Consider the following 12513-nt stretch of genomic DNA (forward strand, 5'->3'; position numbering starts at 1 on the left):
ACAGAATAAATAAAGCAGTTTTTTTATTTATTTGCTTATTAGCTTCTCATGTTTTCAGGTGCCTTGGGGTGGAGACAAGAAGCCATGTCAGCTCTAACGTCGGTCATGAAATCATGTAAAAACTTTAAAGTTCGTATAAAAGCTTCAATGGCTTTGTCATCAGCACCGGATCGGCGCTGGTTTGGTAGTGCCGACGAATTATCTGGCTCGTGGAGAGCCGTTTTGACAGCAATGGAGCAAAGTCGGGAGGTGGTGAACTTCATCGAGTATCGCTACAGTGTCACTCTGCAGGAAAGTCTTTGCCAGACACTGTTGCACTTTCTGACATTGCTGCAACCTGTGGATCTGCCCACTTTGTTACCTGAGCTTTCTCTTACTATTTCCTTCCTGAAGGAACACTTGTCAGGAGTGCTAAAACAAGCTGACGGGGAAGGAATGTTAGTTCTACAAGAGAGCTTGCAGAAATCTTGGCAGCATATCGATAGTCTGGCGTTCGATCGGTCACTGAGCATGACAAAGGCAGTTCAGCAATTGGCAACAACTTTGGAAACGTTTCACATTAAACACCAAACAAATTTGCCATCCTTTAACGGGACGGATAACAATTGATTTGTTTGTGCAAATCGACAATTTAATTGCAGTGGACAGGTTTGTAAGAATCGTTAAAAAAAATTACATACCAAGTCGAGGCTCATGAAAGAACGATAACAATGGAAAGTAGGGAAACAGCAACAGTCGGGTTGAGGGACACTTCAAGGTAGAATGGGCATGGGGAAGAATGATGAGTGGGGGGGGGATAAGGGAGGGAGTTCAACTGGAGTCCCTCGGATTAGCAACAAGGTACATCTCAAAATTTTCTGGTCTTGGTATATATGTATATATATATATATATGTATATATATGTATATATGTATATATATATATATATATATATATATATATATATATATATATATCTTCTTCTTTCGGCTGCTCCCGTTCGGGGTCGCCACAGCGGATCATCCGTATGATCCGCATAGTGATTTGGCACATGTTTTACGCTGGATGCCCTTCCTGACGCAACCCTGGTCGCCTCTTACAACACAGGGATATGGTACACCTATTTTAACCGGGGTATACACCGGCCCAGTATACTGGTACTCATTTCACCGACCTCGGAAGGATGACAGGCTGAGTCAACCCCCTGGTGTATTAATTCAGTGGCCCAACGGGGCTTGAACTCAGGACCTTTTGGATCCCAAGCCGCTGCCCTAACCACTGCGCCAACACCAGGCTTTTATTTATATATATATATATATATATATATATATATATATATATATATATATATATATATATATATATATATATATATATATATATATATATATATATATATATATATATATATATATATATATATATATTCCGTCGATCGTTCATTGAGTGAGCACACTACAGTCGATATCTCATCATTTATACTATAAAATGAGTCGTACATCCTGGTTCGACCCATTGGTTGGACAGTTTGTTTGACTCCACCCACAATTTATAAACTGTGGCTGCCATGTTGGTGCTTACTGCTATGCCAAGTCAGACCTATTCAGAACTGTCATACTTACAATTGCCATGACCTCCCTATAAGTTTTCCCTCCAGTGTAAAACGACCAAAACAACAGTTGAAAGAATTTTGAGCCAAAAGACATCACGGGCCTTGTGAAGATGGGCCTCAGCGTTCGAGGCAGCGTTTCATTGTTTGTACGCTGCTCAAATAACTGGCATTCAGCATTCTCTCAAGCAGTGCTTTTGCCAGAGGGGTACGCAGGTCCTTAGTTTTATTTTAAAAGAAAAAATGGTCGAAAATAATAGTGAGTTGGACAGGTGGCCATGATGGGTTTCTGTGAAGTTGGTGAGAGCATGATTAGAGAGCGGAAAGCATTAAATATTCCTGTTTTGATTTGGGAATGCCTGTTTGTTCTTATGAGCGGAGCGGGGGGGGGGTGGATTTTTTTTTGTATACCTTGGTCGAGGCTCGTATGAGAGCTAACACACAACTCACAGCAAGGAGGCATGAGACAAGAGGGGCGGGAGTGGAAGGGACAAAACATTGGGGAACAGACACAGGTGAACTGTGGAAGGGAGAGGGATGGGGATGGGACGGGGAACATGGCGAGGGGAAGATGGACATTAAAGGGACTTTCAGGAAGGAAAGCAGGAGAATTGAAGGAACTGGGCTTGGGTGGATTATCGGGGGTAGAAAAGATCGAGGATTTGGATGGGGGAAGATAAGAGGTGGTGGTGAACAGCTGTTTTGAAAGCCTGGAGGGAAGAAAGGGAAAGAATAGAGATAGGAAGATTATTCCAAAGGTGGTATTAAAGAGTGAAGATGAGCATTGATTCGTGATTTTGGTAGTTTTACCAGAAGGGGGTTGTTGGCGGACCTTGAGCGCCCTGTGGAAATGTGGTTGGGACAAATCACAGAGAGAGCAGGGGGCAAGGCTGGAGAGGAGTCGGTAGAAGACAGAAAGACCACCGACCAACCTGCGGTGATTGAGTGAGAGGCCCAAAGACTCAGCTTCATTGCGGGAGATGCCAATGATCTTAAAAGCCCTGGTTTCGACAGCGTGAAGTCGAGAAAGGTGGGAGGCAGGAGCACCAGCCCAGAGGGGAGAGCAGTACTCCATCAGGCTACGGACAAAAGCTTTGTAAGTGGTCAGGAGCTCAAGAGGGCCGAGGAAGGACTTTGCACGACGGAGGATTCCCAGTCGGCGACTGGCTTTTGAGGCAAGGTTGGAAATGTGACTTTCCCAGGAAAGGTCATGGCAGATAGTGAGACCCAGAAGCTTGAAAGAAAAGACTTCTTCCAGAGGATTGTTGAGAAAGTGGATGGGGGGGTTTTGTAAACGGTCCTTTCGAAGAGACATAGTGAGAGTGTGAGATTTGTCTGGATTGAAAGACATGTTCCACGTGTTGGACCATTTTGTGATTTTATCCAGATCTGCAGTGAGCGAAGAAGCTGCTGCTTGCCGGTCTGAGGGATGACAGATGGTACGGCAGAGGGTGGAGTCATCGGCAAAGAGAAATAGAGGATTTTCCAGAGAGTCCGAGAGATCATTGATGAAAACCAGAAAAAGAACAGGGCCCAGAACGCTACCTTGAGGAACTCCAGCCTGCACAGGAAGAGGGGATGAAAGAACTCCATTTAGGGCCACACGTTGACTGCGACAGGAGAGGAAGTCTGCGAGCCATGAGTGGAGATGGCCTTGAATACCATGGGAAGAGAGTTTGGTGAGTAGGGCAGGGTGCCAGACTGTGTCAAAAGCACGTGATATGTCCAGGGATACGGCTCGGATTTCCTGTCTGGCATTGAGGACCTCCATCCATTGATGGGAGAGCAGTAGCAGCATATCTAGGGTAGAGTGACCTGGTCTGAAACCAAATTGATGATTGGAAATCAAGCCATTGGAGAAGAGGAAGGATTTCATGTCTGAAGCGATGATGGATTCCATAACCTTGCTGATGATTGGGAGAAGGCTGATTGGTCTATAGTTACAGGGATCTGTTTTTGCACCTTTTTTATGCAGGGCAGTGATGTTAGCAGATTTCCAAGAAGATGGCAGATGACCTTGGGAAAATGAGAGGGTGAATAGAACAGAGAGAGGGTGAGCAAGAGCAGAAGAGCAGGCTTTGAGGACACGTCGGCTGATGCCGTCTGGACCGGTTGCAGAATCTGACTCGAGGTTTGAAAGCAAGCTCTCCACCTTGTCAGGAGAAAAGGATACAGAGTCCAGGGACAGTTGGGTGCGACTGGGTAAAGTGGGTAGAGATAGTGATGGGTTTGGGACACAAGATTTAGCTGCAAACACCGAGTTTAGACATTCAGCTTTATCACGTGTGGAATCAGCAGTGCGGCCATTTGAGGTAAGGGAGGGGATGGAGGGGGAACATACACCAGAAACAGATTTGATTAAACGCCACCAGGATTTTGAGGAGGGAGAGAGGTTTGAGAGTTCAGACTTGAGATGAGAAAGATGTTGTTTTCTGGCTCTCCTGAGGGTAGCTACACACTTGTTCCGAGCTTTGTGGAAAGAACTGAGATTGCCCTCAGTTGGGTTTGCTTTCCATGAGGCAAAGGCAAGTTGTTTCAGGACAACTGCCTCGCCACAAGCTTCAGTAAACCAAGGGCGGGAGGAAGGGTAAGACAACTGAACACGAGAGGGGATAAATCTGTGCATGAGGGAGAGCAAGTTTCTTTGAAAGAATTCCCAGGATGAGTTGATGTTTGAGAAAGTAGTGATAGGAGACCAGTCTGTAAGTTTGATGGCTGCTCGGAGACCCTGCCAGTCGGCTTGAGTGAAATGCCAGACTCGACGGCGGTGAGGTGGTTCTCTGATAACAGCCAGAGAGATGTCCACTTTAACAAGGACGTGGTCAGAAGAACCAATTGGAGCGAAGGAAGAGCAGCAGATATTGTCAGGGAAATTTGTCAAAATCAGATCCAGAAGAGATGGAGTACCATTGGTTGAGATCCGGGTCGGGAAGTTGACCGATTGAGTCAGTCCCAATGAGTCACAGAAAGCTTTTGCTGATGTCCCATGGCAGGTGAGAGAGGTACCCACACCTAGCCAACTGGCGTGATGACAATTGAAGTCGCCACATAAGAGGAAGAGAGAGTTTGGATGAGAAGATAGAAGATGGTCCATGTTTTCGGAGAGTGAGGTGTAGATGGAGTCATCACTGTTCGGTGGACGGTACAGTACACATATAAACATGAGGTGGGAGTGGAGGGGAAGCCGAAGCCAGAGGTATTCCTGGGGGTGTGGGGGAGTGAGAGCAGTGCAGGGAGAGTGAGGAATAGAGTCTTTGATGGATTATGGGTGAGGAAGGTGGGTGGGAGAGAGTAGAGAGATGGGGTAAATTTTGAAGGGGGAGGTTGAGGAAGATTGATGATTTGGTGGTGGTAGGGGGGTTGGTGGGTGGTGAGCAAACACGGAACGGTTGGGAGGTTGAAGCTTTTGGAAGGGGAAGGGGATGTTACTTTCGGTTGAGAGTGAGAGAGAGAGTGAGAGAGATAGTCTGAGAGAGAGAGAGAGAGAGAGTTTTTTTTTTTTAATTTTTTTTTTTAAAAATATACAATTCCTTCTCTTAATATCAACTCGCATGTTCTTAAAAACCTGCTCTGCTGCTCTTGTGCTTCCTTTCTCTGCCCTTTTCATACCATCATTTGCCCTTAGATCATCTTACATCGGCGAAATCACAGCATTATATAAACAAGGGGATCATCTTAACTACAGACCAATCAGCGTCCTTCCAATCATCAGCAAGGTCATGGACGCCGTCATTGCAGTTGATATGAAATCGTTCCTTTTCTCCAACAGCCTCATCAAAGAGCATAAATTTGGATTCAGAACTGGTCACTCTACCTTGGACATATGCCGCTCCTACTCTCCCAACAATGGTGGAGGCCCTCAATGTCAGACGTGAGATCAGGGCCGCCTCTGGACATATCTTGAGCTTTTGATACAGTCTGACATCCTGCCTTACTCTCTAAACCGTCTGCCTATGGAATTTAAGGACTACTCCACTCTTGGATTGCTGACTTCCTCTACTTTCATCAACAACACGTGGCTCTCAACGGAATCCTTTCATCTCCTCTCCCTGTCGAGGCTCAAGTACCCCAAGGCAGTGTTCTAGGCCCCATTCTATTCCAAATCATCTTCAATGATCTCACTGACTGGCAAATTCTCTTTGTTTCTTTGCTGATGACTCTGCACTCTGCCGTGACATCCCTCATCCTTCTAACAGACAGGTAGCAGCCTCTTCCCTCTCCTCAGACTTCACAAAATCACAAACTGGTCAAACACTTGAAATATGTTTTAACCCTGAACTCTATCTCTTTTGCTCTCTCGCCCTCACTCACACTCCTCACTCACACACACACTCTCTCTCTCTTCCTCACTCACTCACACTCTTCCTCACTTACTCTCACCCTCTCTACAACTCTCTGAGGTTCAGTCACTTAAACTCTTGGGTCTCTCTCAGCCATGATCTCTCTTGGGCAAGTCACAATTCAAAATTGGCCTCAAAAGCGAGACGCCACCTGGACATCCTCCGTTGTGCAAAGTCCTTCCTTGGCACACTTGAGCTTCTATCCACCTACAAGGCTTTCATCTGCAGCTCAATCGAGTACTGCGCTCTTCCCTTGGCTGGCTCCCCTGCCTCAGATCTTGCACAGCTTGATGCCATTGAAGCAAAGGCCTTTAACATCATTGGAATCTCGTGATAAAGCTGAGTCGATGGGCCTGTCACTCTGCCATCGCCGATAGGACGGTGGTCTGTCTGTCTTCCTCCGCACATCTGGAGTTGCACCCTCTGCCGTCTGCTTTTATACCCCCTCTCCCCCCAGTATCTGCAGGGTGCATGTGCTCCACCAGCAACCCCCTCCTGGTGAAACTGTCTCAATCAAGAATGACTGCTCCCCACCACTCATTTATTCCTTCCCCCCACCACATGTGGAACCACCTTCCACATTCTCTGCAATCCCATTCATCCTTGCAGGTCTTCAAGATTGCTGTTCACTACCCTGTCAAGTCGTCCCCCATCCAAAAATCATGATATATTGTCCACCCTTTTGCGTTCTCTCTCACCCCTCGTCATTACCTTCATCTATGTCTATCTCCATTTACTCTTTCCCTTCGCCTTGCTGTTGGTGCTTCCATTTTCTCTTGCCGAGAGCAAATATTTAATATATATATATATATATATATATATATATATATATATATATATATATATATATATATATATATATTCTTTCCTGTTCTATGTGATTGTGAAGATTAACTTTGTCTTCTTAAGGGGCTGTCAGGATGTCCTAGACTCTAAAGGTACACAGTTCTTGGGTGTCTATCCTGGGATTGAATCCCAATCGAGGTGTTTCACTGGTTGGTTGATCAAAGATCCGATGCTGTCCTTTGCCAAGAGTAGGTGTGCCATCGCCGGCACCATGGACAAATTACAAATTCCTACCTTAACGGCTGTTAGGTATGAAGTGGCAAACCACTTGGTATCACCCCTGCACAGGACCTGCCTTCAGGTAAGACACATAATCAATCTTCTCAAGCTCTTTTCTTTTCTTTTATTCCCCCCCCCCCCACAATTCTCTATTCTTTTGTCTTTTTTTGAAAGAATAGCTTCTTTGATTCTCTATTCTTTATCTGTGCCTCCATTTTTCACTTTCCTCCTTTCCAATGACTCCAATCACCTGTGCTGTACACCTCGAATTAGGCACTCTGTTGACCTTAACTCGGGCAGTACACTTAATGTTGCCTTGGTTTCTGTGATGTTTTAGGTTAAATTAATCCTGATTGTATGCTTTGTCTGTGTTGTAAGAATGAAAAAAAGACGTCTTTTTTGGGTGTAGAAAAAGACCACTTCATCAGAAACACATTATGCTTCATGCGCAACTGGGTACAGGTTTGTTTGTTGCACCACGCTCAATGGAAACAAAATGGCGTCAAATTGCAAGTTGTCACTACTTGTATGTAGGGGCAGTGGATACAAGGTCAGAGGGTAAGGAAGGGGGAAGAAAGGAAACAAATGAGCAGGGGTGGGAGACAATGACTTGGAAAGGAAGCTTAATAAAGGTACAAATGATCAATATGTATAGGGGATGACCTGAGATGGGGGGCAGGGGGGCTGAACGGCCATCTTGAAGCCCAAGATAGACAAATGAGATTGAAGATCAAGGAAGTTAGTTCCACAATAGAAAGTAACAAATGAGCAGACTGGATTGTGGAAGTTTAACAAGAGGGTTGCTGGCACAGAGTGTGTGGCCTTGCATAAACCTGAGAGGGGCAGAGGGTGCAAGACCAAAACTGAGATGGCAGAATACAGAGGCCACCAATTAACAGGCCCAAACTTTTTTTTTTTCACAGGAGATCCCAATGATTGGGGGTCTTGCTTTTCATATCAAGGGCAAGGTGTGAGGCAGGGGTGCAAGCCCAAAAGGAGAGAACAGTACTCAAAGCTGTAAATTAAGGTTTTTCCTCTTTTGCTTGTTTGTACTGTCCAAGACACTTTAATTTTGTTTTCTACTGAGCAGAAGCAGATTTGAATTGTTTCAATTGCAATGTTGTAATGAAATACTGCCATAAAATCTTTATCTTGATTGCTTCTGAGAAATCACATTGATCTGTTTTTTTAAAAGTCCCACATTTGTGGTTTCTCTGCTATCTGGGGAGGGAGGGGGGGGAGGTGATAGACAAGGAAGGAGGAGTTGGAGGGGAGGGGAAGGAGGGGAAAGGAAGGAGGGGAGGGGAAGGAAGGAGGGAGGGGAGTGAGGAGAGGGGAGAGGAGGGAGGGGAGTGAGGAGAGGGAGGGAGGGAGTGGGGAGAGGAGGGAGGGGAGTGAGGAGAGGGGGAGGGGAGTGAGGGGAGTGAGAGAGTGAGGGGAGTGAGGAGAGGGGGAGGGGAGTGAGGAGAGGGGAGGGGAGTGAGGAGAGGGGGGAGGGGAGTGAGGAGAGGGGGAGGGGAGTGAGGAGAGGGGAGGGGAGTGAGGAGAGGGGAGGGAGTGAGGAGAGGGGGAGGGAGTGAGGAGAGGGGAGGGGAGTGAGGAGAGGGGGAGGGGAGTGAGGAGAGGGGAGGGAGAGAGAGGGAGAGAGAGGGGAGAGGGGAGAGGGGAGGGGGGAGAGAGAGGGAGGGGGAGAGAGGAGAGGGGAGAGAGGAGGGGGAGAGAGGAGGGGAGAGGAGGGGGAGAGAGAGGAGGGGGAGAGAGAGGAGGGGGAGAGGAGGGGAGGGGAGAGAGAGGAGGGGAGGGAGAGAGGAGGAGGGGAGGGAGAGAGGAGGAGGGGAGAGAGAGGGAGAGGGGAGAGGAGAGAGAGAGGAGGGGAGAGAGAGGAGGGGGGGGGAGAGAGAGGAGGGGGGAGAGAGAGGAGGGGGAGAGAGAGAGGAGGGGGAGAGAGAGGAGGGGGAGAGAGAGAGGGAGGGGAGAGAGGAGGGGGAGAGAGAGGAGGGGGAGAGAGGAGGGGGAGAGAGAGAGAGGGAGGGGAGAGAGAGAGGGAGGGGGGAGAGAGGGAGGGGAGAGAGAGGAGGGGAGGGAGAGAGGAGGGGGAGAGAGAGAGAGGAGGGGGGAGAGAGAGAGGAGGGGGAGAGAGAGAGGAGGGGGAGAGAGAGGAGGGGGGAGAGGAGGGGAGAGAGAGAAGAGTGGGAGAGAGAGAGGAGTGGGAGAGAGAGAGAGGAGGGGAGAGAGAGAGGAGGGGAGGGAGAGAGAGGAGGGGAGAGAGAGAGAGAGGAGGGGGAGAGAGAGAGGAGGGGGAGAGAGAGAGAGGAGGGGGAGAGAGAGGGAGGAGTGGGAGAGAGAGAGAGGAGGGGGAGAGAGAGAGAGGAGTGGGAGAGAGAGAGGAGTGGGAGAGAGAGAGAGGAGAGGGGGAGAGAGAGAGGAGGGGGAGAGAGAGAGGGAGAGGGGGAGAGAGAGAGGAGGGGGAGAGGGGGAGAGAGAGAGGAGAGAGAGAGAGAGGAGGGGGAGAGAGAGAGGAGGGGGAGAGAGAGAGAGGAGGGGGAGAGAGAGAGAGGAGGGGGGAGAGAGAGGAGGGGGGAGAGAGAGAGAGGAGGGAGAGAGAGAGGAGAGAGAGAGAGAGGAGGGGAGAGAGAGAGGAGGGGGAGAGAGAGAGGAGGGGGAGAGAGAGAGGAGGGGGGGGGAGAGAGAGGAGGGGGAGAGAGAGGGGAGGGGGAGAGAGAGAGAGGAGGGGGGGAGAGAGAGAGAGGAGGGGGAGAGAGAGAGGGGGGGAGAGAGAGGAGGGGGAGAGAGAGAGAGAGAGAGGAGGGGAGAGAGGAGGGGGAGAGAGAGAGGAGGGGGAGAGAGAGAGGAGGGGGAGAGAGAGGAGGGGGGGAGAGAGAGAGGAGGGGGAGAGAGGAGGGGGAGAGAGAGGAGGAGGGGAGAGAGAGAGGAGGGAGAGAGAGAGGAGGAGGGGAGAGAGAGAGGGAGGGGAGAGAGAGGAGGGGGAGAGAGAGAGAGGGGGAGAGAGGAGGGGGAGAGAGAGAGGGGGAGAGAGGAGGAGGGGAGAGAGAGAGAGGAGGGGAGAGAGAGGAGGGGAGAGGAGGGGGAGAGAGAGGAGGGGGAGAGAGAGGAGGGGGAGAGAGAGGGGAGGGGGAGAGAGAGGAGGGGAGAGAGAGAGAGGAGGGGGAGAGAGAGAGGGAGGGGGAGAGAGGAGGGGGAGAGAGAGGAGGGGGAGAGAGAGGAGGGGGAGAGAGAGGAGGGGGGAGAGAGAGAGGAGGGGGAGAGAGAGGAGGAGGGGGAGAGAGAGGAGGGGGGAGAGAGGAGGGGGAGAGAGAGGAGAGAGAGGAGGGGGAGAGAGGAGGGGAGGGGGAGAGAGAGGAGGGGGAGAGAGAGGAGAGGAGAGGGGAGAGAGAGGATGGGGGGAGAGAGAGATGGGGGGAGAGAGAGAGGGGGGAGAGAGAGGAGGGGGGAGAGAGAGGGAGGGGGAGAGAGAGGAGGGGGAGAGAGAGGAGGGGGGAGAGAGATGAGAGGGAGGGGAGAGAGAGGATGGGGGAGAGAGATGAGGGGGGGAGAGAGAAGGGGGGGGAGAGAGGAGGGGGAGAGAGAGAGGAGGGGGAGAGAGAGAGGAGGAGGGGGAGAGAGAGAGGGGGAGAGAGAGAGAGGGGGGAGAGAGAGGAGGGAGAGAGAGGGGGAGAGAGAGAGGAGGGGAGGGGAGAGAGAGGAGGGGAGAGAGAGGAGGGGGAGAGAGAGAGAGGAGGGGGGAGAGAGGAGAGGAGGGGGAGAGAGAGAGAGAGAGAGGAGGGGGGAGAGAGAGGAGGGGGAGAGGAGAGAGAGAGGGGGAGAGAGAGAGAGGAGGGGAGAGGAGAGAGGATGGGGGGGAGAGAGAGATGGGGGGAGAGAGAGGATGGGGGGGAGAGAGAGAGAGGAGGGGGGGAGAGAGAGAGAGGGGAGGGGGGAGAGAGAGGAGGGGGAGAGAGAGGAGGAGGGGAGAGAGAGAGGAGGGGGAGAGAGAGGAGGGGGGAGAGAGAGAGGAGGGGGAGAGAGGAGGGGGGGGAGAGAGAGGAGAGGGGGAGAGGGGGAGAGAGAGGGAGGGGAGAGAGAGGAGGGGGAGAGAGAGGAGGGGGGAGAGAGAGGAGGGGGAGAGAGAGAGGGGGGAGAGAGAGGAGGGGGAGAGAGAGGAGGGGGGAGAGAGAGGAGGGGGAGAGAGAGAGGAGGAGAGAGAGAGGAGGGGGAGAGAGAGAGGAGGGGGGGGAGAGAGGAGGGGGAGAGAGAGGAGGGGGGGGAGAGAGAGGAGGGGGGAGAGAGAGGAGGGGGGGAGAGAGAGGGGAGGGGGAGAGAGAGAGGAGGGGGAGAGAGAGAGGGGAGAGAGAGGAGGGGGAGAGAGAGGAGGGGGGGGAGAGAGGAGGGGGAGAGAGAGGAGGGGGAGAGAGAGAGGAGGGGGAGAGAGAGAGAGAGAGGAGGGGGAGAGAGAGGAGGGGGGAGAGAGATGATGGGGGGAGAGAGAGGAGGGGGGAGAGAGATGATGGAGGGGGGAGAGAGATGATGGGGGGGGAGAGAGATGAGGGGGGGGGAGAGATGATGGGGGTGAGAGAGATGATGGGGGGAGAGAGAGATGATGGGGGTGAGAGAGAGATGAGGGGGGAGAGAGATGAGGGGGAGAGAGAGGAGGGGGAGAGAGGAGGGGGAGAGAGAGGATGGGGGGAGAGAGAGGAGGGGGGAGAGAGAGGATGGGGGGAGAGAGGAGGGGGAGAGAGAGGAGGGGAGGGGAGAGAGGAGGGGAGAGAGAGGAGGGGGGAGAGAGAGGAGGGGGAGAGAGAGGAGGGGAGAGAGAGAGGAGGGGGAGAGAGAGGAGGGGGAGAGAGGAGGAGGGGGAGAGAGAGAGGAGGGGGGAGAGAGAGGAGGAGGGGGAGAGAGAGAGGAGGGGGAGAGAGGAGGGAGGGGAGAGAGGAGGGGGAGAGAGAGGAGGAGGGGAGAGAGAGAGGAGGGGGAGAGAGAGAGAGGAGGGAGAGAGAGAGGAGGAGAGAGAGGAGAGAGAGAGGAGGGGGAGAGAGAGAGGAGAGAGAGGAGGGGAGAGAGAGGAGGAGGGGGAGAGAGAGGAGGGGGAGAGAGAGAGAGGAGGGGGGGAGAGCTAGAGGAGGGGAAGAGAGCTCGAGGAGGGGAAGGCAGACGTGCATGAAGCATCAATTACAATTCATACTGTTTCATCAAAAATATTCTGCATTAAATAACAGTGAAGATGGAAACAATAATGTCTGAAATACATTTTCTTCCGGTCATCTATCAACACCGTTCCAAAACAAATTCACGTTCAGACATAAACACCGCCCATACGCGTACGGAGACAAACACCATCCAGATATGTCCAGAGAGGATTTGGGAGGAGGGTGCTGCACTGTATTGGGAGGGCGGTCGATCAAGGATCGGACAAACAGAGAGAGAGGTGGGATAGGAGAGTTAGCAGAGAGAATGTTATGCTTTTTGACCAACACACACAAAAACGTGTGTGGCTGACATTGGCAATTTTTTGGGAATCAGCAG

General features: G+C 51.5%; 1 protein-coding gene across 1 annotated transcript in view; it reads left to right on the forward strand.

Moving 5' to 3' along the window:
• Positions 1–855, forward strand: part of HEATR6 (HEAT repeat containing 6) — a 53962-nt gene extending 53107 nt beyond the window's left edge. The window contains exon 20 of the mRNA XM_085858667.1: positions 59–855. Within this exon, the coding sequence (XP_085714793.1) occupies positions 59–609 (551 nt within the window). The 3' untranslated portion in view covers positions 610–855. The remainder of the gene's footprint in view (positions 1–58) is intronic.
• Positions 856–12513: the final 11658 nt, after the last annotated feature.

The sequence above is a fragment of the Eptatretus burgeri genome, chromosome 16 (assembly GCF_056783735.1).
Source record: "Eptatretus burgeri isolate ZD-2024b chromosome 16, Ebu_testis_v1, whole genome shotgun sequence".
NCBI classification, from domain to species: Eukaryota; Metazoa; Chordata; class Myxini; order Myxiniformes; family Myxinidae; genus Eptatretus; species Eptatretus burgeri.